The sequence below is a fragment of the Aspergillus fumigatus genome, chromosome 5 (assembly GCF_000002655.1).
Source record: "Aspergillus fumigatus Af293 chromosome 5, whole genome shotgun sequence".
Taxonomy (NCBI): Eukaryota; Fungi; Ascomycota; class Eurotiomycetes; order Eurotiales; family Aspergillaceae; genus Aspergillus; species Aspergillus fumigatus.
This window is the reverse complement of record NC_007198.1, coordinates 3,247,528-3,271,955: the sequence shown is the minus strand read 5'-3', so window position 1 is coordinate 3,271,955 and position 24,428 is coordinate 3,247,528. Positions and strand designations below refer to the sequence as shown.

Sequence of the window (24,428 nt, the reverse complement as noted above, 5' to 3'; positions counted from 1 at the left end):
TCCATTGAACGAGTAGAGTATGATGGCCGCGAGATTGATTCTCGTGGGCTGATTAGCTGCCAATTCGAAAACGTTCTTCCCAAGTCCGTCCTTGAACTTGTTCGATAGAGTGCCGCCTCAGATGATGGAAATCATCAAGTATCAAAGGCAGGAAAGGATTGACATTCCGCTGTTCAGGATGACGTACTCCGTATTAGAGAGAGACTACCTACTGTAGCCATCTTGTTCTGGATGAACATGAAATAAACCAGCTAAGTATGACGGCTATAAACAAGACCAATCTTATGATTTCTCCTCATTCCGTTACTGGAGAGACTCAGCTCCAGTTAACCAGCCCCAATCATATGCGTCCCTATAACGCCGCATCCGTCAATGAGACAAGACGACAGACCTTAATTGAGATTGCAGCTCCACAATTATCGAAACCGAAGGAACACGGCGCGAATCTCGCCATCCACAACTCCATACATATTTCAGCTTGTGCAATTGTTAGTTCCATCCAGAGCTTCTCCGCTTGCTGTCCACAAAGCAGATCCAAGCGCATTCAACAAAGTCAAAATTTCCGCGATGAACTCTTTCTTTGGGCCCTCCTGCATCTTGATGAGGTGCTCACAGTTTCTCCTGGCTCTGACCTGGGACGGAAAGCTACTTCCATAATAATTTTGAGATTATTTTATTAGATTGTGAGCTTGTTTCGACACCCTTGAGCTGTTACTCGCCAAATCCATTGTTTGGTCAAGGCTTGCTGGCTTCATGCGGCATAGGATGTTCTGAGTCTGGACGCCTCCAGCTCGCGTACAAACCATCATAATCGTTCGTCACCATGAGCACCCACTCACTCGATCAGGCGCGGACCATTGAGCTGCCACCTGTCGCTCCCGACGAAAGAGACATTGAGGCAAATCCGAGGGCACCTATCGCACCGCCATCACCCTTTTCCACGCCCGCCAAGGAAGTGGCTCCTCATTCGCCTGAGACGTTCACTTCTGCGGCTCGAATCGCATCGCATGAGACGGTCAGACATCGCGTGCGACGCTCCAACACAGCCCGCTCGTATCATCCCGACAGCGTTGCTCACGAACCCCACTGGCAACCGGGAACAGAACCAGGCATTGATCCGAACAAATCTCCTCCCGCCTACAGTGCCGATTGGGCGCCTCATATACCTGCTGAATTACACAGAAAATGCGAGATAATCGTGGTGGACTTTTCGCAACATGAAATGAGGCAGTACGAGCTGGACAATGACACGCTGGAAGCGTTCCTCGAGCGGCAAAGAGAGCCCTGGGTCCAGTGCAGGTGGATCAATGTCAATGGACTGAGCTGGGATGTGATCAGAATTTTAGGAAAACACAAGGGCCTTCACAGACTTGCAATCGAAGACATGATCAACACGACCAATCGTACGAAGGCGGACTGGTATTCGGATCACGCTTATATCGTGCTTACCTTGCAGAAACTGGTAAAGCTTAGGGAGGAGTCTAGCAGTGACTCTGAAGAGGAAGAAGAAGATGGACGAATCTCATTTGGTCGCGACCGCAGAAGTTCGACATCAAGTGGAAAGACTCATTCACTGAAGCGACCAACCAAAAGATCTCTCGTTGTGGCCGCATTGAAGGATCTCTTCACATTTCGGTCAGCGAAGGAGACAGACGACAGATATGCGAATGGGGCGAGCGTTCGCCCTTCGTCGGGGAGGGCCTCGTCAAAAGCCCAGTCCAATCTGGGTGACGTTGTCAATGCAGGGCACACGGCGCGCAGCATTCAACGCTTCCGCGGAGGCCCGAACGAGGACAGGATCGCGTTCATGGAACGCCACGCTGTTCTGGCATCGAAGGGCCTGAGTGTCACACTTGAACAGGTTTCGCTATTCTTGCATGCAGATAATACGGTCACCTCCTTCTTCGAGACCAGTGCCGACGACATCGAGGCGCCTATTGTTCGTCGCCTCAGTTCATCGGAGACCATCTTGCGCCAATCCTGTGATGCCAGCATGCTCTTGCAGGCGATATTGGACGCCATAATCGACTTGGCTATTCCAGTGACGAGTACGTATCAAGACGCAATCGGTGATCTGGAGCTTGAAGTTCTCACAGATCCCGACGTGGATCAATCCAAGAGCTTGTATATACTAACGTCCGAGATTGCTGTTTTGAGAAGCTGCATGCAGCCGATTGTGACGGTCATCAATGCCCTCCGCGACCATCGCTCAGAGCCCGTCAGTACACCGGGCTTCGGTCTCAAGCAACTCGGCACCACAACACCACTCTCAATGTCGGGGTTCAACTCTGACGCTCAGCTCCAGGTGGGTGTAGCCACGCCGAATCTCAAGAGCTTAGGTGGCTCCAGCGTATCCATCAGCAACATGTGCCATACATACTTAGGTGATGCGCTGGACCATTGTATCACCATTGTGGAGACATACGATCAAATGAGACGCGCTGCTGATAACATGATCGATCTGATATTCAACACTATCGGTAATTTCCCTGGGAGGACGAGTTGAGCTTCATGTGCTGACTGCCTGTAGGAGCCTATCAGAACGAAAGTATGAAGCAGCTGACACTTGTAACATGCTTCTATCTGCCATTGACATTCTTGACTGTGCGTCGAAACTCGCAACGGTTTGAGGAAGTCACAGTGTACTAACTGCAAGCTAGGGTTACTTTGGAATGAACTTTGAGCACTTCTCTGGAATCCAGCATAGTGATTCGTACGTTTCGCTCAGTTCCGTCAATCTCAAGACATACTAACCACTCTGAAAAGTTACTTCTGGATGATTGCGGTCCCTTTTGTCTTCGCAACGACTATTTTTCTAATGTAAGTGACACACGTCCTCGAGATGGAAACAGTGCTAAATGCTTTGACAACAGGCGGGACAAGATTCAGCGATACGCAGTGCTGCTGGCGCAGAGACGGCTGATCACCAGCTCGAGGAAGCAGAGACGAGAGCGAAAGACCATGGAACAAGCTTGAGATTATGTGCTCCGATGGGGATAGGCGTCATATATGGACTTAAGTCTGATCCTTGGTGGGCGGATACAATGTATAGTACAGGACATACGAGACTATATACACGGTGAAAAATAATATCTTGTTTATACTCGTACACAAATTGAACAGACAGGTCCTCGCCATGCGAAGCACCCATATCAGAGAGACTTCCGGTTGAATGCCAAGTAGGCCTTCCAGGGCAGCCTCCAGTCAGACCGAAGGAGCTCCGGCCGGAAGATATCGAAATCGACCTTCTCCAACCTATCCAGCCACAGTCGCGTGCTCACCGCAGGCATGAAGACACCAAATGCCCGGTTCACCTCGTCTAAAGGTGACTCGTCGCGTTGGTCCCTGTTCGCGAGGTACTCATGTCCCTCCTCATCCGCATGTTCAAAGTCATGTCCTACATCCTGACCAGCGCGGAGGTTGCTGAGCATCTGCTGCACGGTAATCAGATGATCGCTGGCCCGCGTCGCAACCGTGAAGACGGCATCACGGAGTCCGGGGGCATCGCCGCCCATCCTGAAGACATCTTCCTCCTTGACGCCCGCCTGCGCCATGACGTCCAGCGGCAGCATCACCGCTCCTTGCTTGGTCCCTCCGAAGTTGCCCGAGGCAGGTTGCGTGGGTGACTGGGCCTGAGGAGGCGGGAACGCAACTAACGGCAGGCCGCGGAGGACCGCGGCGATACCGGCTGCTTTGCCGATGTGCGATGCGACGTGGTCGGCAGTGATGGACGTCATGGGCAGCGAGGACAATGTCAGGTAGAGCAGGGTCGAGTAGGTGTTTTCTGCGTAGGTCTCTAGCGCTGCGATAGTAGGGTACGGGTCATTTGTAAGGGTTTGCTCCCGCGCGTTGATCATCTTGTTCAGCCAGGCTCTGCTGATGCGGGCTTGACCTTGTGTGCGCTCATTGAGGTTTGTAATTGCGGACGCCAAGAGGATGGCGATGGGTTCCTTGGGGGGCGAGCCGGCGAAGATCTTGGTGATGGCGTCGCGCCAGAATTGCAGTCGCATTAATCCAATTGTGTAAGAGGATGTGGTCTCAGGGATCATGGAGAGAGTGACATTGAGAGCTCGGAGGGCGAGATAGAATGTCTGAGATTTCCGCGGGATGAACGTACTGAGGGTGTAGGAGGGTCGGTCATATTTCCTATACGTTGCAGGTTAGTTTGGGTTCGCCGTGAGAGAGAAGAAGATTGCACTCGTACAAAAGGAGATCTGAGCAGTATTTCCGCGCAGCTTGGACTTCTGCTTCAGCTGCGCCAGAGACGGGACTGGCGGATGGTGCGGATCGAGTGAGATGCCTTCGTTGCTGTGATTGTACTCCAATTTGAGAAATGCGACATGATCGTGTCCCAGCACGACATGAACGGGCAATTTCCTCTAGCAATGACATTTTGTAGGAGATCGTTTTGAATCAGGGCGTTTCTGCTTCAGAGGATCGCTGGCATGCACATAGCCGGATCTATTAGACACCTTGTCAGCAGACCAAAATCACCAAATCTCTGAGCTCTAAGCATACCGAGAAAAAGGAAAATGATCTATATGGATGCACTGCTAAGCGCATGGGCGACAAGGTGACAATTTGAAGCCGCCCATAAATTTATTGAAGAAATGACGTCGGCCCGCCCGAAGTGCGGTGGTTCATCGCGTCGTTCTCCGTCTCGGCGCGTCTCCCGTCCATCAATGATCAGGCGCATCGAATTCGATGCCTTTTGTGCTCGTTCTCTAACATTCCCTTGTCATAAATTCGGCCATCTGATCTCAGGTAAGACTTTTAAAATGGTTTTTGGGGATCTGAATGAACGGCCTTTGAAGAAAAGACGATTTTTCGTTGATGAAGAGGATACACACCCACCTTCTAGTGAAGCCGCACCGGTTACCACGAATCTCGACACGTCTACGATTTCCTCTGCTGGACCAGAGGGAAGTGACGTTCGTCAGCAGCAGCTCAATGGTGCCGTCCCATTTCCAAACGTTAAGGAGTCTTCCCGAGAGAGCCCAGGCTTAGGCCCAGAAGATAAGCAGGATAACTTGCTCAAAGAAGACGAAGAGAACAACGGAACCGTTGACTATGAAATCCTCAACCACTCTCCTTCAATACATGCTCAGCAAGATCAACGAGTTGATCAAGGTCTGACAAACGGATTTGGTGGACAACCAAGTGGAGAGAGGACAGTTTCCGAAACACAAGCATTTCAAAGTTCAGGTGGATTCGATACTTCCACCTTTGCTAGTATCATTGGAGAACATCTTTCCCCGGAATCACTGGAGAAGATTCGTAAAGCCTCTGGCGATGATCTGGAGCGAGCGGTCAACATCTACTTTGACGGCTCATGGAAGTCGTCGAACAACAGTCTGAGCCAACCTCTTGTGGCCCCTCACCAACAAACTCTCTCCAATCCTTGCACACCGGTCAACGAATCGATTTCCCAGACGGTCAATACAAAGATTAGCAAGAAGCCCAACCAAGCACCGTCAAGCCGCTGTCTTTCGCAATCTTCAAGATACATTGGTGCTTTCGGCGTCGGCGCCTGGGCTACAAGAAGCGGCGTTGGTCTACTCAAACACGGGGAGCATGTCAATGTTGAACGGGCTAGGTCTCAGCCTGTATCCAAACGCGGCCGAGGAGGCAAGCTCATAACCAATCAGAAGGGGGATGTCCTGACTCGATTCACAAATAAATCCGGTCAAGAAATTGGAAGATTACCCCGAGAGACAGCCGAATGGGTTTCAACTCTGATCGATCAGAAGATCTGCAGATTTGAAGGTATTTGCGTTTTTGCGCCTGACAGGGTCCGGGTCAACGATACGATATATCTGCAATTATGGTGCTATTTACGTAAAGAGGCGTTTTTGCCCCGGAATCTTTGGAATATGGGCGACGACAACCGGTCGACCGCGTTTTTCGAAGAGCAGGAAAGCGCTGAAGAGAAACAGTTGCGACTTCGTCAGGTGGCACTTGTCAAGCTTTTTGATGAAATTGGTCTGCAACCGACCACTGTCAACGACATGACCAAAAAACACAAGAAGGAAGGGCTGCTCCGTGCCGCAGAGATTGCAGAACAATACGACAAGACGAAGAGAGAAGGCAAGTCAAACGAATCATCCGAAGATGAAGAATCGCCAGAGCTAGAAGAAGATCAGCTCGATACTCTATACAAGAAAGCGCAGTCCTTCGATTTCAACATGCCGGAGGCTCAACCTCCCCCAAGCTTTGTGCTGAACCTGCGCAAGTACCAGAGGCAGGCTCTTCACTGGATGCTTGCAAAAGAGAAAGATAAGAAGTCTGGCAGAGAATTGTCAATGCACCCTCTATGGGAGGAATACACATGGCCAACGAAGGATGTTGATGACAAAGATTTGCCAGCAGTCGAGGGGCAGGCACATTTCTACGTTAATCCGTACTCAGGTGAGCTCAGTCTTGACTTTCCGGCACAGGAACAGCATTGTCTGGGTGGCATACTGGCCGACGAAATGGGCTTGGGCAAAACCATTGAAATGCTGAGTCTCATACACTCTCATCGAAATGTGTCTCCGAGCCGGCAGGGTCCAAGCTCCTCCACTGAGCTGGTAAGGATGCCTAGCTCTTCCAGCGCCATTCTGCCTGCTCCAAACACGACCCTTGTCGTGGCTCCAACCTCTCTCCTGTCACAGTGGGAAAGCGAGGCGATGAAGGCCTCAGAACAGGGAACGATGAAGGTCCTGATGTATTACGGTGTCGACAAGTCCACCAATCTGCAAGAGCTCTGTTCTGCTGGCAATCCCGCTGCACCTAACATCATAATCACCAGTTATGGCGTTGTATTGTCGGAATCCCGTCAGCTCGCAATGTTCAATTCCAATACTCAAGGTGGCTTGTTTTCTGTGGACTTCTTCCGCGTCATCCTTGATGAAGCCCATGTCATTAAGAATCGACGCTCAAAGACGGCAAGGGCTTGTTACGAGCTGAGAGCAACACATCGATGGGTGCTCACTGGAACACCAATTGTGAACCGCCTTGAGGACCTTTTCAGCTTGGTGCGGTTCCTACAGGTTGAGCCCTGGAACAACTTTTCGTTCTGGAAGACGTTCATTACCGTACCATTTGAGTCTAAAGACTATGTTCGAGCCCTCAATGTAGTGCAGACAGTCCTTGAGCCTTTGGTTCTCCGTCGGACGAAGACAATGAAAACCCCCGAGGGAGAACCTTTGGTGCCACTGCCACGACGGACAATTGACATTGTCGAGGTAGAGCTTTCTGAGCAAGAACGCGAAATTTACGACTATATCTTCACCAGAGCCAAGCGGACTTTCAACGACAACATCGAAGCCGGTACGCTCCTGAAGTCATTCTCGACAATCTTTGCTCAGATCCTCCGTCTCCGACAGACTTGCTGCCATCCTATCCTCACGCGCAACAAGACCATTGTAGCAGATGAGGAAGATGCAGCAGCGACAGCTGATGCAGCTAACGAGCTGAAAGACGACATGGATCTGCAAGAGCTTATCGACCGCTTCTCAGCCAGCATGGAAAACGCGGATACGGCCGAGGCGCAGGACCCTAGCGCCAAATTCACCACCCATGCCCTTAGGCAGATTCAAACTGAATCCAGCGGAGAATGTCCCATTTGCTCGGAAGAGCCCATGATCGATCCCGCTGTCACAGCCTGTTGGCACAGCGCATGTAAGAAATGCTTGGAGGACTATATACGTCACCAAACAGACAAGGGCGTGCCGCCTCGGTGCTTTTCATGTCGAGCACCAGTCACCTCACGAGACATCTTCCAAGTGATCCGTCACCAATCACCTAGTTCGACCCCTACAGAGACCGATCTCTACAGCAGCACCCCTGCTTCCAGTCCGCACCCAGCACCCCGGATCTCCCTCCGACGCATCCACCCCCTCTCACCGTCAGCACACACCTCCGCCAAGATCCACGCCCTGATCAACCACCTCAACCGCGTCCCTGCAAACACAAAATCCGTCGTCTTCTCTCAATTCACCAGCTTCCTCGACCTGATCGGCGCGCAACTTACCAAAGCCGGCATCTCCTACGTCCGTCTCGACGGGACGATGCCGCAAAAGGCCCGAGCCGAGGTGCTCGCGGAGTTCAACAGAACCGAGACCTTCCACCAAGAGGAAATCGACGAGGACGAAGGGCCGGACACGCCCCGGGTGAGGATCTCATCCAAGAACAGCCGGTCGTCACCCAAAAGCCCCGCCGTACTACTGATCAGTTTGCGCGCCGGCGGCGTCGGCCTCAATCTCACGGCTGCCAGTAATGTCTTCATGATGGATCCGTGGTGGAGCTTTGCAATTGAGGCTCAAGCGATCGACCGTGTGCATCGAATGGGCCAGCTGCGGGACGTCTCTGTGACGCGGTTTATCGTCAAGGACTCGATCGAGGGGCGCATGTTACGGGTGCAGGAGCGCAAGATGAATATCGCAGGGTCGTTGGGCTTGCGGGTTGGTGGTGACGGATCGGAGGATGAGAAGAGGAAGGAGAGGATTGAGGAGTTGAAGTTGTTGTTTGAGTAATCGTGTGACCATGGCAAAAGTACGGAGTACATGGAACTACCATATTATATACCCCTTAATGTTGCTTCCTTGAGACTTGTTACGAAGTCTTACGCAGTACTGCGAGCAGATTTGCGCATAAATCATATTCAGAATAGCAGATGACAATCTCCGGCGCGATACATTAAGCCAAAGCCTTACTCATAGAATCAAACCAAATCCGACGAACCTCCAATACTCATTCTCAATGATTACCATGCTTGAACACCTTCCCCAACCGCTCCTTCATATGTCCCATCTTATGATGGTGAATATCCGAATCGCCTTTTTCACCCATATCTTCTTTATGAAATCATTGGCTTAGCTACCGTCCACACCTCACATACACAAACACAGAAAAGGTAGATACTAACCAGTCTTCGTCTTCGACGGCTGCCCATCGATCTCCTTTTCAAACTCATAGGCCTCCCGAGGCGCAGGACCCTGCGGCCCCTTCAGTGCCTCGGCGCTTACCTGCTGGGTAGTGGTAGGCGGAGCGCGCTCCACACCACCGTCCTCCTTCTGCTGCGAGCTGCTGTCGCCGTCGGGCATGGTCTGAGATCGCTGTTCTGGGACAGATCTCTCGGGTTCAGAGTGGGTGGGTGCGTTGTTGCTGCGGTTGCTGCTTGAGCTTTCTGTGCTGCTGTTGCTGGTGCCGGTGCTGGTGTCTGCCGAGCTGGCGGTGGGATTCGACTGCTCTTGTGCAGGCGAGGGTTCGTCCACGGCTGGCTTGCCGGGTCCGGATCCGGATTCTAGGTTGGTGTTGGAGGTTGCAGATTGCGACTGCGGCTTTTCCTGTGCAGGTGTAGAGGATGGCTGTGGAGCTACAGGGAGAGCGGTAGTGAGCCCTGCTCCGGCTCCGGCTCCGGGGCCCTGGTCCGAGGTGCTGTGGGCGGAACTGACGTCCGTGGGCTTGGTTTCGATAGGTGTAATGGATTCGAGTGGCTCAGGGATGACGGCGGTGTTGTCTTGAGTTTGAGGGGCGCCTGGTTGCTCTGTGTGCGGAGTGTTAGCCACTGATGTTTAGACCATCACATACGATGCCGCTCGACGCAGCGCTCCCACGCCAACATGTCGTCATGGAAAGCACTCGGAACTCACCATCTCTGTTCCCAGCGTCGTAAGGATCAGTCGGCGTTCCTCGACCCTGTACGCCGGCGACCGGCTCCTCACCATGCTGAGTAGCAGCCTCTGTGACTTGCTGTGGGCCGAAGGCGAGGTTTCGCAAGCCGTCTGCAGCATCACGTACAGCCTTCTGTACAGACTCCATTATCGGGCGTTGGGAGGGCAGTGAGGCAGTTTATCGATCGAAGACAAGGTCGGTATCAACGTGATTAGATTATCTCTCAAGCAATGCCAAGCTGAGTGTAAGAGTGGTTGACCATTAACCATAGAAGCTGAACCAGAATCAGGTTGTCTTTTAATAGATCATAACCATATTAACAGTTTAAGAGGCAAGAGGAAGACGGTCTACGTCAGTGGAGCTGGTGGCTGTTACAAGGTACAGGGATCACCAAAGTGACAGGCGCTGCAATTACCGTCTTGCTGTTATTGATCTTATCCATGATCTCAAGTAAACCAAGCCATCAACTGGACCTCTGCAGCTGACTGCTCAGAGATATATAACGTCGACGATCAGCTGGGGGAAATGGCATCATAACTGTCTGGCAGCTGGGACGCTTGACGTCATATCCACGTGATATCAGTACTCCAGCTGCGTCAGACTTCAAACGAGAGTAGCCAAGAGTGGAGGAAAAAGGGTTAAATGCCAATATGATCCATGAGAGGCTTAGGTATGTACGTCTGAGAAACTCTCGATGGGGGTCTAATCCTTCTTATATTAATGCCTGTACATAACGTCATTATAGGATAGGCATACCGACATCAATGAGCAATATGACAGTGAAATGTATGACGAAATCGAGAATTCAACCCAGCAGGAAGGATACGCAGCAGCCTTTTCTGCATGGGCAGATTCATCCGTGTATGGTCCATGAGGGAAACGACAAGCAGCTAAAGTAGGTCCAAGCAAAGAGCACAGCTGATTGCAGGGACGCGAGGGAACCAAAATACCATAAATTGATCGATAACAGTAGGAAAGAAAAAAAAAAAAAGAAAAGAAAAGAAAAGACAGAACCAAGTCCCACATCTCTCCAAGCAATGATGCATCACTTGGTCTTAGCTTCAGGGTTCAGGGGATGATCCGGGTCGTATCCAACACTCTTGACAATCCCCAAGCCCTTGGTTTTACCCTCTCGGAATAGGACTCGATCGCCAGGGGCCAAGAATTCCGGACGTTGGATGAACCGGAAAGCAACAAGAGCTCGATCACCGGTTCGGATGAAGGGGCGGTCAATGTCAATGACTGAGCAAGTCTGACTCACTGCGCCCACATGTAGCATTGCTTGATACCTCGGCTTAATTGTGGTAGCGTGGGAAAGAATGAGCACTGGTTCAAGTCAGCGAGGATTCATATATGGACACCAGATATTAGAACGTACCTTCAGCGACAAATTCTCGGTAGACCTTGGGAGGCTGCTCCAATTTCTTGAGAACCACCATTCCCTTACGGACTTCCTTTCTGCGCACACGCTTGAGAGCAAACGAGCCAGACTGTCCCGCAAAGCAAGCATTCACTTGGATCCGCTTGCGTTCAATCGACTTGATTGTAGTCGTGGTGAACTGGCCGAGAGAATCAGGGCCCACGAGCACCGAATCGCCAGCGTGGATCACCCCGGACTTGGCCACTCCAGACACCACAGTTCCGACATGAGGAACAGAGAAGGTATCATTGATCAGAAATTCAAAGGGTGCTTCTGTGTTGTATTGGCCCCGGTGAGGAAGAATGTTCAGGAATGTCCGTACCAACTCCAGATTTTCACCGGTGACATTGGACACCTGGAAGATGGGGCAAATGCGCTGACTGACAAACTGAGTCGCGGTGTTGATGGTCTCCTCCATATCCTTCACGAATATGGGAATTTTCCGAGCCCCGGGGGACTTAAGGATCTTGGTCAGCTGAGAGACGGTCTCCTGCAGGATCTGCGGAGGGCAGATGTCGATCTTGGTGATAATCACCATGACTGGCACATTCAGAGCCAAGGCAATACCCAGATGCTCTTTGCTCATACCGATCAGGCCGTTGTTAGCTGCGACCATCAGTAGACAGTAGTTGGGACTGCTGCTCAGCATGCCAAAGACAGTAGTTCTCAAGTAGCGCTCATGACCGGCCAGATCGGAGAAAGAGATCACCTTCGCGGATCGCTTTCCTATCTCTTCCCAAGAAAGTTTCCGGCCCTGCGAGCTGCCGACAATCTCGCCGTGGCTATCGAAGCCCATGATCTCCAGCCCAACGGAGCTGGTCCGACCGCTTTCGACCTCATGCTTATGGCGGAAGAGGTTGATTCGCGCCCTGCCTCGTCCGTCATCGAGATTCCCCTTGACGAGGACTCCAAGCATGGTACTCTTCCCGGCGTCGACATTCCCAACAACCGCTATTCTGATCTCAGCCATCTCCTCCACAGTATCCGCAGGCTGGCGGATCAGGATCTTGCCCCAGGCACCCTTGATCCGGTCATTCTTGGTTTTCGACTCCTCCGGGTCGCCCACATTGCAGGTAAGCAGGGTTCGGCAATGCGCCGGGAGGGCCTCTGCCGCCTCTCGCAGGCGCTGTAGAGCCGTATTCCATTGCTCAAGGTCAAAGCCCATTGAGTCGCCACCATCCTCAAGTCCCAAGTCGAAGATGGTCTCCCCATGGCCCTCGTCAATCCGGGCCTGCAGGATACTGCCCAGCAGCTGCAGACTATCTTCTGCTTCTTCACCCGTACCGAGCAGTAGATCTTTCAACTTGACCGTCTTCGGGGTATCGGATAGTGTGAGTTGGTCAAGGATATCCAGTTCCGCGTGGTCCTCGGTGGCGTGGGCAGTCGAGTAGCCGCTATCGCTCGGGGCCACCTGGGCCGAGCGATGCGATTGCTGCTTATCTGCATATTCTGCAAATTCACTCAACGCCTGGCCGGCTAATAATCAGCAGCAATTCAACGAGTCTTGTCACTAGACAACCAAGGTTGGGGAACATACTATCTCGCCTCTCCGCCGCTCCTCGAGAGAGAGTTTGGGACCCTGTGGCATGGCCGGATTCAACAAAAGAAAAACCAAAGCACAGAGCAAATAGAAAACGGAAATCAAATAGAGAATTCTGAAAGCGGTACTTGTTCAATCGGTTAAAAGGCGAAGTCGCCTGTGGCGCATTCAGACACGTATTCGTATTATCATAATTCCACTATGAATGTTTGAGGCAGGCAGCGTATGAGTGTTTCACTAGGACGTACAAAGATCAGACGCAAGCAATCAATGATATATAAGGTAGGATTAAGGGAGGTGTCACGAAACAGGACAGCAGGATGGGTTGAGTCAGGCAAGTAGGAAAGGAGCGCTCAGCTACGGGAACTGGGGAAGCTTTTATCGATAGGCGAGTCATCGCCGCCTCGGGGACCACGAGAAGTCCTTAGTCGACTGAGTCACTGCGCCGCACCACATGAAGGCTGTGTCATAAGGCATATTTTCTATTGAATTCATCTAGCCATGTTATTGATGAATCGAAATCTATTTCCAGACATTCAAGCGATATAGTGACCGCTACTTTTATGAGGCTCTTCGTTCAGTTATGACATAAGTCCCTGGTACAATCTGTGTCATAATGTTTCCGGCTTTTCCCTCTGTGATGAATGGTGCAATTGCTCTGTCCGTTTGCAGAGAATATTGAAGAGATACCTAATGGCCATCGTCTAGTTCGGTGTCTGTAGTCGCAACCCAGAATATAACAGCAGGGATCTACATTGCCCTATACCGCTGTACATTCCATCAGGTGAACTGCATGTCGTCCCTAAGCCTCCTATCTGATGTATCGCAATATCACGCCTGTGGGGAGATCAAGACAACCGAGTCGCCTGTGTAGAAAAAGTTCTGGATCAGTATGCCAATCGATTATCGAGGCCAAGATTCACCTCGAGCTCACCTCGTACAAAAAGCATCTCCTCTTGCTTCTTTATTGTCTATACTCGCCGACCGAAATGTTAGCTCATGTCCTCCTCAATTGAACGCAACCACAAGCCTATCGGCCATCTGACGGGTCGTCCTACTCGGATGGTCTCCTCTTCATTCTCATCCTCCTCCACCACATAGATGGTCTCCTCGACATCACCCAGCACAAGATTGCAGTGGCTATCGTAGGCCTGCATGAATCCCATGTCAGATGCGGCATTTTGCGCAAAAACGCGACCGGCACTCGGATCAACTCACGTGTAGACGACCCTTGAGCTCGCGATCGCCGCGGAGCTTCACGAAGACGATCTCATCGAGCGAGAGGCGGACCAGATCCAAAGGCTCCGACACAGATCCAGCGCCAGTATCCTCAGTGTCAGCCATGTCTAGACAGCTGGGTAAGACCGATAATCAAGCTACCACCACTAAGAGGCTAGCTTGTAATTGGTGATGGTTGTGGACGACAGTTAGATACCCCAGGTATGCCGCAGTCTGAGAGCTGGTAAAATCGGCGGGCACAGACAATTGCAGGGATTCCACGCTAAGAGTGCAGCGGCCAACCAGAAGAGGGGATGGAGTGCCTTGAGGCCTTACCCCATGCATTTCCCCTCACATTGCTCAAGACGCCCTGCATTGTCGCTCCCTAGAGAGTGTCCTTTTCTGACATTCTCTTGTTTCTTCATCTCTCATCTTCTCTAGAATCTTTCAGTTTCATCAGGATAACATACTACAAAATTCCGCTTCCATGAGACCCAGACCCTCTTGGTAATACCGAACTATACCGTCTCACGTGGTCTGCTCTTCATGTTTCGATCCATTATCGGCCGCCACGGGCACTCCTATGGGTCCTCTCGACTGACAGGCTCCGCTCCCAGGCCCACGCTTTGCCAGACACGGCCAAACCATCCAGCGCCATTCGTCGAGCCTCCGTATCCAGCACATTCAGAGCAGCATCATCACCGGAATCATCAAAGCCCTCCGGGTTATCACCGAGAGCCTGCACCGATATTCTCTCAGTTTCATGCAGTCAAAACGACGCAGAGCAAAGTCGTGTCACCGGGTGACCGTGCTAAAGCACGGAAGGAGGTGCAAAATGGGCTTGAAAGTAAATTCTTTTCGATTGTCCGAGAGGGTCAACCGGACCTGGTCATGAGAGCATTACTCGATCCCAAATTTGAAAACTTGGTTGGATCGTTACCTGAGAGTACCTTTGTGGAAGCCTTTCGCTCGCTGTCTCCTGCCTACTTCATTGATCCTTTTAGAGCTATTTATCGCCCGCTGCATCCATCTACCGTAGCCGTCAAAGGTTACCCGCAATTGGACAAAATCTTCGATAGGTTTGCTTCCAATCTTGCCTCGATCGTCTCGATCAGACGGTCGGCGGGTCATAGACTGGGACTGGCAGAGTACACCCATCTCCTGGACTGTGCGCGGTCTACCGGGGATGCACTGATGGCCGACCATATATGGCATGCCATGCGTCAGGACGATGTTATCCCCGACGTGCAGTGCTACAACTACTACATGGAAGCCAAGGTTTGGGATGGGGCCTACACTGGCCGAGAGAAGTATCGTCTGCGAGTAACGCCGTTCGCTTACCGTAAGCGGAGCTTCGGCAAACGAAACTTGGGATGGAAAGGCTATGGGACTGCCGGTTGCAGTGTCCGCAAGGAAATCATGCAGATCTTGGCCGAGATGACGGAAGAAGGCACTGCGGGCGACGAGGGTACTTATGTGAATGTGATTTTGGCGTCTTCCAGGGTGGGATACATATCAACAATGAAGCACGTGTTGAAGACGGTTTGGAACATCGACATTGACGCCCTAGCGCCGCTGGGAGTCTCATTAAACCTTCCCCGCGTCAAGGAATACGATCGTTCTTCACCTCTGTATCCAACTAGTCGCCTCTTGTTCGCTGTCGCACACGCCTTTGGCATCAACAACGACATTCCCGCAGCCATGCGGGTAGTCAGCTTCATATCAAGCTCCTACGACATTCCGGTCCCAAGAGAGGTCTGGCAAGAGATACTCGAGCGGTCCTTCGTTCTTTCTCGCCCGCGTTTCGGTAAGGATGCCGAGCGCAATCAGAAAGGAAAGGTTCCATATGAGTTCCTGACAGCCCTGGGCCAAGCTATGAAGTCGGAGCCATTTCACATCCAGCCCACCATGGAGATGTATCAACTCCTGGCCAAAACAGTGTGGAATCAGGCCAGGCTAGCAGATTTCAGGCAGTACATGGAGTCAGCATACGCAATTCTCGAAGAGACCCGACGCAAACGCCGAACTGCTCGAGCGATCATCGAAAACTACCTTGGTCCACCGCAATCAAAGGCGACAGCTTCAGACGCCGGCGAGCCGTGCGTGCACCCCAAACTGCTCTGGTCTCGAGCATTCACCGAGGCAGTGCATACATACGACGTGCTTCGCATGCTCACTGCCCAGCAGACGGCCATCATGGAACGCCTCGCGAAGCTTCTCCTCATACACCCTCGCTGGGTCGGCCGCGACAATCCTGTCTGGGAGCGTCAACTACTTCCCCGCGTGATCGAAGAGTGGCAGGACTTCCTCCCCGAGTCGATTTCGTTCCAGATCAGAAGCGGGGACGTCTACGTCCACGGGGAAACTTACTGGCGTGACCGCCTGCTCAACACACACGGGAGGATCCCAGTGCGCCGGCCGACCGTCGATAACGGCCTGGTCCTCGACGAAGACGCCAGGGAACTTGACGACGACTTCTTCTGGGCGTGCTACCCTGCTGAATTGCAGAAAATGAACATTCCTGCTGTTAAGCGGTTGTTCTCGGGAGTGAGGAGACGGATTGTCAACCCAGTGAGACAAAGACCTGCCCTAGAAGAAGCAGTTGCGGCCGACGCGGTGGGCGAACAGACGGAAGTTATGCCTCATGCTGTGGAAGCGGAACACCCCTGGCAGAGATCGCTTGGGTGGAGTGAGGGTGACGGGGATTTCTTTGATCCCACGACTAATCCTCTTGGTATAGCTTGAGTGCATCTTTCGTGTTGATGGCGCCTCTCTTGTGCAACCCACTCCGGGCCGGACCATGTTGTTTTCTTTCCCTCTACTGCAGCTGCCTTTGTTAGATACCCCACTCAGAGCGCATGTATGTTGTGTTGCGCCTGAGCATCACCTATACCACTTTTCCTGTCAGCGTCCATTTTTCTATTCTCCGATCAAGTAATGCTCTGATATTAGTTCATCTCATTTCTCATTTGTGCAAATGTACAGATAAATACAATCGAAATCGGCCTCCCAGAATGGAGATCGTACACAGTCATACCCTTACCCTTCTCAAATCATTAACCACCATATACCTCCCCAGCGTAATCCACCCATAGCGAAACCAGAGCATCTGGCTCTTATGCGCCTTGACCATAGCCGCCTGCGCGCGAAGATACTCATTCACCGCACTGATGAAAAGCAGCTTACCCGGCATATCCTCCTTCCCGCCCTTAGCCGCACCAGCAAAGATCGACCCCAGCGCCCCGCTCGCCATCGTCCACGGCGCATCCAACACCCCAATGTACTTCCGTAGGATACTCGTCGTGGTAAGCGTGTACAGCGTCACGGGGCACGTATACCCCGCCTTGTCCTTCATCAAGGCCCGGAGGAAGTGCACAGCACCATGGTACAGCGAGCAGTGGTTAGGGTGGTTGCTGATACCATGTTTGTCGAAGGTGATCAGGACGTCGATGGTTGCGGTTGGGGGCCCCGTTCCAGGCACCCGATGCCTGACTGCGGATGACTGCGACTGAGAGGCGAGATCGGGGGCAAAGGCGGACGCGAGCAACGAGGATATATCGCTCTCGGACCAGGTGGCTGTCATGCTATCTGGAAACCGGGCGGGATCGTCGACGATGAAGACGTCGGAGTCGGCGCGGAGGCCGAGGTGTTTGGCGCTTTGTTGGAGCTCCTTCTTGCGGATGTGGCCGAGGCCGTCGGCGTCTCCTACAGGATCCGTGTTAGGGGGGTGGATTGATTGGGGAAGATCGAGGCGCGGGAGGAGGCTAGCGTACCGCTGCTCAGACAGAGGATTTTCACATGATTCCCTAGCTCTGGTTTGGTCAATGCCAGGACTGTGGGGGAGAAGAACATAGCCTCATCGTCCGGGTGGGCGATTAGTAGGCATATCCGTTTGTTGAAGAGACGAGGAAAGTTGCGCGCAAAGGGGGACGAGCTGGTTGAGGAGAGGGTCCAGAAGAGGAAGATGGCGGAGAGGGTCAGGCCCCATGTCACCAGCGACGTGGTGAGCATGGTGACAGGATTTGAAGAAATTGCAACTCTGCAATGTTCAGTTATGCGCGAGAATAAATTGACTTGGCCCGCACCCTGAGGTCAATTGATGTAATGCAATTATGCAAAGCTGTCAGTGTCAGTTTAGGTAGGTGGTTGCGGATTACAGGTGGGGATTCCGCATCATCAACTCCACCAGTCCAGTCCGTCTCAGCTTTGAAGCTCTGTCTGCTATCATCAGCAATGATAATGAAGCATATGAGCTTGAAGTCTCAAGCTGATATTCTACAGGGGCGAAAGTCGACCGCCCAATGGCAAATAGACACGGTGGCACAACGAAAAGGGGGAAACGATCTAGCTCTTGGGACTCCCGATTCGCTCCCTGGCGATCTTGGGGATAAGATCACGTGAGTGTATGACATTGGACTTTTGACTGCTTCAGCCCTTCGATTTCGCTTGAGGCATGAGTGTGTCTGTAGTGTCCACTGGCATTACTCTTCATGTACGATATATCTGCCATTATTAGCTGCTCATTACACAGCATGACAGTTAACTGGTCAGAGAACACTAGAGTTTTAAAGGTTTTGACACAGCTTGCAGGACCATCATGAGTTTTAAAAATCAAACGCAGACCTACGATGACTACCATCTTTGGAGCTGGAAGGGACGATCCCTAATAGAGATCCGAAAAGTGCATTGAGACATCATCTCCGACACAATGACATGGTTATCAAAATTGCCAAACATTGAAAAAGATATGGCATAAATGACACGATATTAGACAATTCTCTGATCAAAATTGCCCATACCTCCAGCAAATGGCATGATCTTACACGTAATGTGCTGAGGACCTTCATCCGTTAGGTAACTACTTAGTTTATAATCGATATCGCTTTGTCATATGGCGCACCGACAAGACTTATTCGTGGCCATCGGCGTCCTCCGCCAATGGGGCCCGAAGAAGGAAAGTTGATAGTTCCAATTCAGGGTCGTCAGGGTTAACAAGACGGTCCCGTCCGCATCTAACCACGGTCCAGACTCGTCTGATGATTGATGGATTGAGTGATTTACGGTGCATGGGGGATATTTTAAAAGAATTAGTCTATCGTATGGTGTGAAAAATCAGTTGCAAACAGACTAGACTGAGGCAATTGTGCGAAAGACCAATAAGAAGGTCCGGTTCGACCTAGTGATGCGCGATGAGAAATTTCCGAGGAATTGGGTGAGAACCGGAATCCACTCGGTCAGTCCAAGGCGTGTAAATCGAATCCACCAGCAAGCAGAATCCGGGCAGTATCCGAATCAACCCTCTAAGAATCGCTGTCGGAGTTTCCCGCGGGGAGTTGTAACTGCGAAGAGGTTGTCCAATGTACGGATACAGAGTAGGGAGATGTGCCAGGATCAGCAGTCCATCAGTATGAGATATGGACCTAGACTGACGTTGTTCTTGAATGCGATTATAAAACGCAACTCTATAAGGATTATGTTTTGATTGTATCAGAATAAGAAATTAATTGTATGGTATCACTTGAAGTTTCGGACCCATACCGCAATATGCCACAGTTCTAGTTGTCACTCTCGACTTCCGAAAAAGGCAACTCCCGCGCCGGATGGGACTCCATATAATATCTCCATCAGGCTTTGGCTATACCACTTAGTAAACGCACCAGGATGGCTAGAATCAGCATCGGCATCAATAATGATATTGCAGATCAGCCCCGGTGGACATGAACCTCATTGCCGTGAGCAATCCGACAAGATGGCATGATTGAGTCGGGTTTGATGGTATCACTCGGGAACGAAGATCCTGAGCCGACTTCAAAGTTTTGGCGACTCGGGACGAGTCATCAATGTGATTTAGCCGGAGTGCAGATGAAACTAAGCAGATCTTCTATTGATTTTGAGTCATAAACCCTGATTTTTGACAGTAAAATCGACTGAGAAGGAGAATGACTTCCAATGGGAATGGTGAAGAGGAATCTGTTAGGTAATAAGTATGGCGGCGATGCACGGTCATTCGTCAGGGAAGGGTTTTCCTTACGGACGGACAGCGCACAGAGCAGGTCTTGACTCTTGACAGTTAGGTTGTCTAGACCAAGCGTGTGATAGACTTTTTGATATCTTCAGAAAACATGCTCTGATGAATCTGAGAAATCGGTTTCGATCCCAACTCACCAGACAGTGTGGAATGATGATGATAGAATGATGGGTTAGTGTCCGCGCCCTACTAAGAAGCTGAGAAAAGCAAAGAAAACCAGATGACGCGATCCCCCGCAAAATCCTGAATTGTATACAGTGCGGGGAAATCCGATTTGGACCTCCGCGGACATCGGTGGTAAGTTAGACACTTAGCCTAGAATGGATGTTACAAGGAGAAGTGACAATAGTACTCTGTACATAGTAGAAAACAAAACATCGCCTGGAGACTTCTTCCACTCTATTCCTCTGGAATTGGGCCACTCGTTTCTTATTCTCCCTTTGGACCTCTGGTTTCTAGGACTGGAAAGATGTGGAACCTCGCCGAGCCGTTCCCAAGCGCAAGGAAAATTCTGTAAAAAAATTTTTCAATTTTTTTTGGACGCTAAGCTTAACGCGGTCTAGCCCAGGTAGATTGATCTAGCGGCTTCGCTCCGCCCTCTGGATGTTGCCCCTCCTGGGTGTGCAATCCCAGAGGATCTGCCATTAGCGTTACGCCTCGTCCAGCCGTATTGTATTGTAATTCGGTGTATTGTTGCCGGTCATCGCTGGTAAGAGGAAACCTTACGTTAGACCGCCTCCGGGAGCCCAAATTAACGCTCCTCCTATTCCTCTGTACCTCGCGCACTTTTGGTACAAGACTCAGCCTTGAGAATCCGCCAGAGCACTGAATGACGCCACGTGATGGTCCGATGACGGGCAGCTGACCTTCAACTTTGCATTTCTACTGTGCTAAAAAAGCTCCCCTGGTCAGGCGCTTACACTTTGGCTTGGGTTCGGTCTATTCGGGCCTGGTGGACGGATAATCGGCCTGCTACAAAGCACATCATCAGGAGTCATTTGTTTCTCTTCGTGTTGTCAATTTGTGGTTAGTCCAAAAGGTTCCAGAGCAGGTAGATGTTCAAATTGCGCCTCGAGGACTTGCGTGTTTGTTGTCGTGGCAGTTCTGATTCCAGACACATACTGGACCAATTGTTTTGGAAATTGTTCACCATCGATGTCTAGACCGTCCTGACTCAGCCATTGCACCCTTGGTTCAGCTGTGACAATTGTATATTGCTTTGAGTACCTTCATAGTCTGTATGTCTAGAGAAGTGTCCTCATAAGTGTTGTCTTCCACAAGGCTATCAAGATCTACCATGGATCCGGCTACCGACTCACTCAAGTCTAGCGCAAAAAGGAAGCCGTTTGACGTTATTCCTGGTTTGATATCCGCCAACCTATCCACGTTTTGTGACTCATTACGCATGGCACTTTGTCTGCTTATGTTTACTCTGCAGGCTTGATCGTAGCGTGGGAAGCATCCACGAATTTCCCGACGCACCATAGCATCTGCATTCTTGGTGTTGTTGCAGATTGTGGGGTATATACCTTGGCAAGGGACAATACTCCGTATATACCAAAGGTTTGAGCCTATGGATGAACATTGGAGTCACATGGGAGATGCGACAACGGATTACCGATCTTTGGGTCTAAGAAGTCATCCGCTACGCAGAGCCTAGACGCAGTCCGAGAGTCGACGATCAAGGAAACTGAAGAGGTTACGTTAAGAAGATTCCCTGATGATTTGTTAGAGATTCTCCGTGGAACCCAACCTACCTTGAATATACGAAACCCGGTGCCGCTATGAGCAAGACATATAATAGAATAATAATAGTAAACACCTAGACAAGTTCATGATGTAATCATCTGGGTCACCGACCACACCATTGACTACTACGACTGGAGTGGAAAGCCTCAGGCCACAAGTCAAACTGCGGCCCTGAGACAATAAAACCTTTTTTTTCTAGCTCGGCGAAAATGGCGGTACTGTACTGTTGTCACGTATGGTAAAGCGTACGGTAAGCTCCACAATGACGCTTTTTTCTCCCTCGACCCACTGGATTGTGCCTTCCTTAGGCGATGTGACGGAGACATGAGAGGGGCCCGTCCAGAAAAAATAGAAAATCCAGAAAAAAAAGGCGTCACAATGCATTTATGGTACCTGTTGTTACATGCAAAGTGGGAACCTCCTAGAAAAATCTTAATAGAAAGGGTTGTAGTATATCCATTCTCTGACTCCGAGCTAATAAAATCAAGGTTGTCTGCTTTCATTCAAAGGGACCTGCTCGCCCACTATCATCGTCTGCTATTGTTGCTCTACTACTACTCTTGCCTCCTACTTCATACATCCCCTCACACTCCAAGCCATCCCATAAAAGCTATAGTTCAATTGCAATAGTGTCATGTTGTGGATTGCCATCCTCGCCTCTCAACTTCCAACAACTGAATCCTGAGAGTTGATATCACAGACCAGTAGTAACAGCACTGCAACAGCACTTCACCAAAGTCTGAGCTTGGGACTCCAGTATACGCGCATCTGCCTGCTTATTGACACTACCCCTCTTCAGCTGGTCTAAATCAGCAGAGAACGAGTCACCATGCCTGGCCGTCTCCTTTCCAGCTTTGTTCGACCCGCTGCTCTCCATTCCTCTCTCCTTTCACACTCGAATTCCTCCTCAACCTCATCCGTCAACGAGATTACTACTACTACCGTGGCTCCCAAGAAGCCCCATGCGCACTCTGATCGAGCGAGGTCTCCAGAGCGTCGCCTGTCCTTTAACATGGACCACCTGATTCACCCTCACCGAGACCACAGCAAGGAGAAGAAGCGCAGTCATGGCAGATCAGCGCGCTCAAAGGAGCGTTCCGGCAAGGAGGATATCACCGCCGCGGCGGCCAAGCTGGACGTCATCGTCGAATCTCCACCCCTCGTCTGCTACGGAACCCCTGCAAACTCGACCGGCGCGTTATTTTCTGGGCGTTTAAGGATCACAGTCTCAGAGCAAGCCAACGCAGTCACCCTAGACAAGTTCGATATGAAGCTGCTCACCAAGATCACCACCAAGAAGCCTGTGTCGCGGGAATGCCCCAACTGCGCATCACGGACCGAGGAATTGACCAGCTGGAACTTCCTCACAGAATCGCTCACTCTCAAGCACGGAGAGCATGATTTCCCCTTCAGCTATCTGTTCCCCGGTCACTTGCCTGCATCCTGCAATGGGTCGCTGGGTCAGGTGGAGTACTACCTTTCTGCGCGTGCGCACGACACCAACGGCGAGGAGTACACCTACAGAATGCCGTTGCACATCAAGCGCGCCATACTCCCGGGCAACGACAAGTCATCCATCCGCATCTTCCCGCCAACGAACCTCACCGGCCGCATCGTGCTTCCGTCCGTCGTTCATCCCATTGGCACGTTCCCAGTTCAGATGACATTGAGTGGTGTCGTGGATAAGGGCGAAGAGACCCAAACCCGTTGGCGTTTGCGCAAAATGATGTGGCGCATTGAAGAGCATCAGAAGATTATCTCGGCAGCCTGCTCCAAGCACGCTCACAAGATCGGTGGCGAAGGAAAGGGTGTCCTGCACCAAGAGACTCGCATTATCGGTCACAAGGAAGAAAAGGACGGGTGGAAGACGGATTTCGACACCGCTGGCGGCGAGATCAGCATGCAATTTGAGGCCAGCATCAACCCTACCTGCAACCCAGTGTGTGACCTGGAGGTGCCCAATGGCCTTGAGGTCAAGCACAACCTGGTGATCGAGTTGATCGTCGCTGAGGAGTTCTGCCCCAACCGCAACACACGCTCGATCACACCTACAGGCGCCGCACGGGTGCTCCGTATGCAGTTCCACTTGCACGTCACTGAAAGAAGCGGGCTTGGCATCAGCTGGGATGAGGAGATGCCCCCTGTCTATGAGGACGTGCCAGCAAGCCCTCCTGGATACACTATGCTCGATGGTAACAGCATCATGGAGGACTATAGTGGATCTCCCCTCTCCCTTCCAGATTATGAAGAGCTGGAACGGATGGAGTCTCTGCATCTGGACTCCGACTCAGCTGGCTCTGTCCGCGGGCGGAGTCGACTCACCACCGAAGACCTGACTGCAGAGCCAATGGAACCAGGGAGCCGAAGCCGCGGTTTATCTGCCGACTCTGGTGCATCCGAGCATTGAACGTTTCAATTTGATGTGTCGTCCTTGCTATTCTCATGGATCCAGTATCGGTCCATTTCATCCTCATGACGTTACGAACACTTACGAACGGAATGATTGACTTAATTCCTTCATGAAGGAAAAGGGAAAACCAATGCAATGCAACGGGAAAAGGAGTTTCGAGAAATATTCGCGTTATGACGCTTTTTCTTATATCGTAATGGCCCTATGTGGCATGCTTCCTACTGGTGGTTTTGGCAACAAAAAAAGGTTCCATCGATGGATCCCCAAGATACCCACGTCCGATTTGGCGTTTGCTTTTTTTTCACATCTTTCTAACAATCATGACGACCACGTGCACATGTACATAATCTAATATATTGCTCTAAGCTTTCTTGTTACGGTTTTTCTGTGTTTGTAGGTTTCGGTT

The 24,428-nt window shown here is 51.2% G+C and overlaps 9 protein-coding genes across 9 annotated transcripts; 4 read left to right on the top strand and 5 right to left on the bottom strand.

Annotated features, from left to right (window-relative positions):
- Positions 1-341: 341 nt before the first annotated feature.
- Positions 342-2,976, top strand: AFUA_5G12620 (putative CorA family metal ion transporter; the record flags this gene model as incomplete). The annotated part of the gene is made up of 5 exons (XM_748298.2): positions 342-2,480; positions 2,531-2,604; positions 2,661-2,713; positions 2,767-2,820; positions 2,874-2,976. The coding sequence occupies exons 1-5, from the start codon at positions 824-826 to the stop codon at positions 2,974-2,976; spliced, it is 1,941 nt and encodes a 646-aa protein (XP_753391.2). The 5' UTR covers positions 342-823.
- Positions 2,977-3,152: 176 nt separating this feature from the next.
- Positions 3,153-4,586, bottom strand: AFUA_5G12610 (uncharacterized protein; the record flags this gene model as incomplete). Its single annotated transcript, XM_748299.2, has 3 exons — positions 4,519-4,586; positions 4,205-4,461; positions 3,153-4,146 (listed from the first exon to the last, which is right to left on the bottom strand). Exons 2-3 carry the CDS (start codon positions 4,390-4,392, stop codon positions 3,153-3,155), a joined length of 1,182 nt encoding a protein of 393 aa, XP_753392.1. The 5' UTR covers positions 4,393-4,461; positions 4,519-4,586.
- A 24-nt stretch (positions 4,587-4,610) lies between these two features.
- On the top strand, positions 4,611-8,516 carry AFUA_5G12600 (DEAD/DEAH box helicase; the record flags this gene model as incomplete). The annotated part of the gene is made up of 1 exon (XM_748300.1): positions 4,611-8,516. The coding sequence occupies one exon, from the start codon at positions 4,611-4,613 to the stop codon at positions 8,514-8,516; it is 3,906 nt and encodes a 1,301-aa protein (XP_753393.1).
- A 387-nt stretch (positions 8,517-8,903) lies between these two features.
- On the bottom strand, positions 8,904-9,804 carry AFUA_5G12590 (uncharacterized protein; the record flags this gene model as incomplete). The annotated part of the gene is made up of 2 exons (XM_748301.1): positions 8,904-9,529; positions 9,636-9,804. The coding sequence occupies 2 exons, from the start codon at positions 9,802-9,804 to the stop codon at positions 8,904-8,906; spliced, it is 795 nt and encodes a 264-aa protein (XP_753394.1).
- Positions 9,805-10,702: 898 nt separating this feature from the next.
- On the bottom strand, positions 10,703-12,665 carry AFUA_5G12580 (putative GTP binding protein (GTPBP1); the record flags this gene model as incomplete). Its single annotated transcript, XM_748302.1, has 3 exons — positions 10,703-10,983; positions 11,036-12,545; positions 12,615-12,665. The coding sequence occupies 3 exons, from the start codon at positions 12,663-12,665 to the stop codon at positions 10,703-10,705; spliced, it is 1,842 nt and encodes a 613-aa protein (XP_753395.1).
- Positions 12,666-13,625: 960 nt separating this feature from the next.
- On the bottom strand, positions 13,626-13,961 carry AFUA_5G12570 (U4/U6-U5 snRNP complex subunit LSM3; the record flags this gene model as incomplete). Its single annotated transcript, XM_748303.1, is given in 3 exon segments — positions 13,626-13,658; positions 13,676-13,768; positions 13,836-13,961. The coding sequence occupies 3 exon segments, from the start codon at positions 13,959-13,961 to the stop codon at positions 13,626-13,628; spliced, it is 252 nt and encodes an 83-aa protein (XP_753396.1).
- A 420-nt stretch (positions 13,962-14,381) lies between these two features.
- On the top strand, positions 14,382-16,580 carry AFUA_5G12560 (uncharacterized protein; the record flags this gene model as incomplete). The annotated part of the gene is made up of 1 exon (XM_748304.1): positions 14,382-16,580. One exon carries the CDS (start codon positions 14,382-14,384, stop codon positions 16,578-16,580), a length of 2,199 nt encoding a protein of 732 aa, XP_753397.1.
- Positions 16,581-16,866: 286 nt separating this feature from the next.
- Positions 16,867-17,846, bottom strand: AFUA_5G12550 (PIG-L family deacetylase; the record flags this gene model as incomplete). Its single annotated transcript, XM_748305.1, has 2 exons — positions 16,867-17,540; positions 17,609-17,846. The coding sequence occupies 2 exons, from the start codon at positions 17,844-17,846 to the stop codon at positions 16,867-16,869; spliced, it is 912 nt and encodes a 303-aa protein (XP_753398.1).
- Positions 17,847-20,547: 2,701 nt separating this feature from the next.
- Positions 20,548-24,402, top strand: AFUA_5G12530 (alpha-arrestin). Its single transcript, XM_748306.2, has one exon. The coding sequence runs from the start codon at positions 22,442-22,444 to the stop codon at positions 24,017-24,019; it is 1,578 nt and encodes a 525-aa protein (XP_753399.1). The 5' UTR covers positions 20,548-22,441; the 3' UTR covers positions 24,020-24,402.
- Positions 24,403-24,428: the final 26 nt, after the last annotated feature.

Bases quoted from the DNA above. Each gene is read 5' to 3' on its own strand.
- AFUA_5G12530 (XM_748306.2), top strand. From the start codon at position 22,442: ATGCCTGGCCGTCTCCTTTCCAGCTTTGTTCGACCCGCTGCTCTCCAT.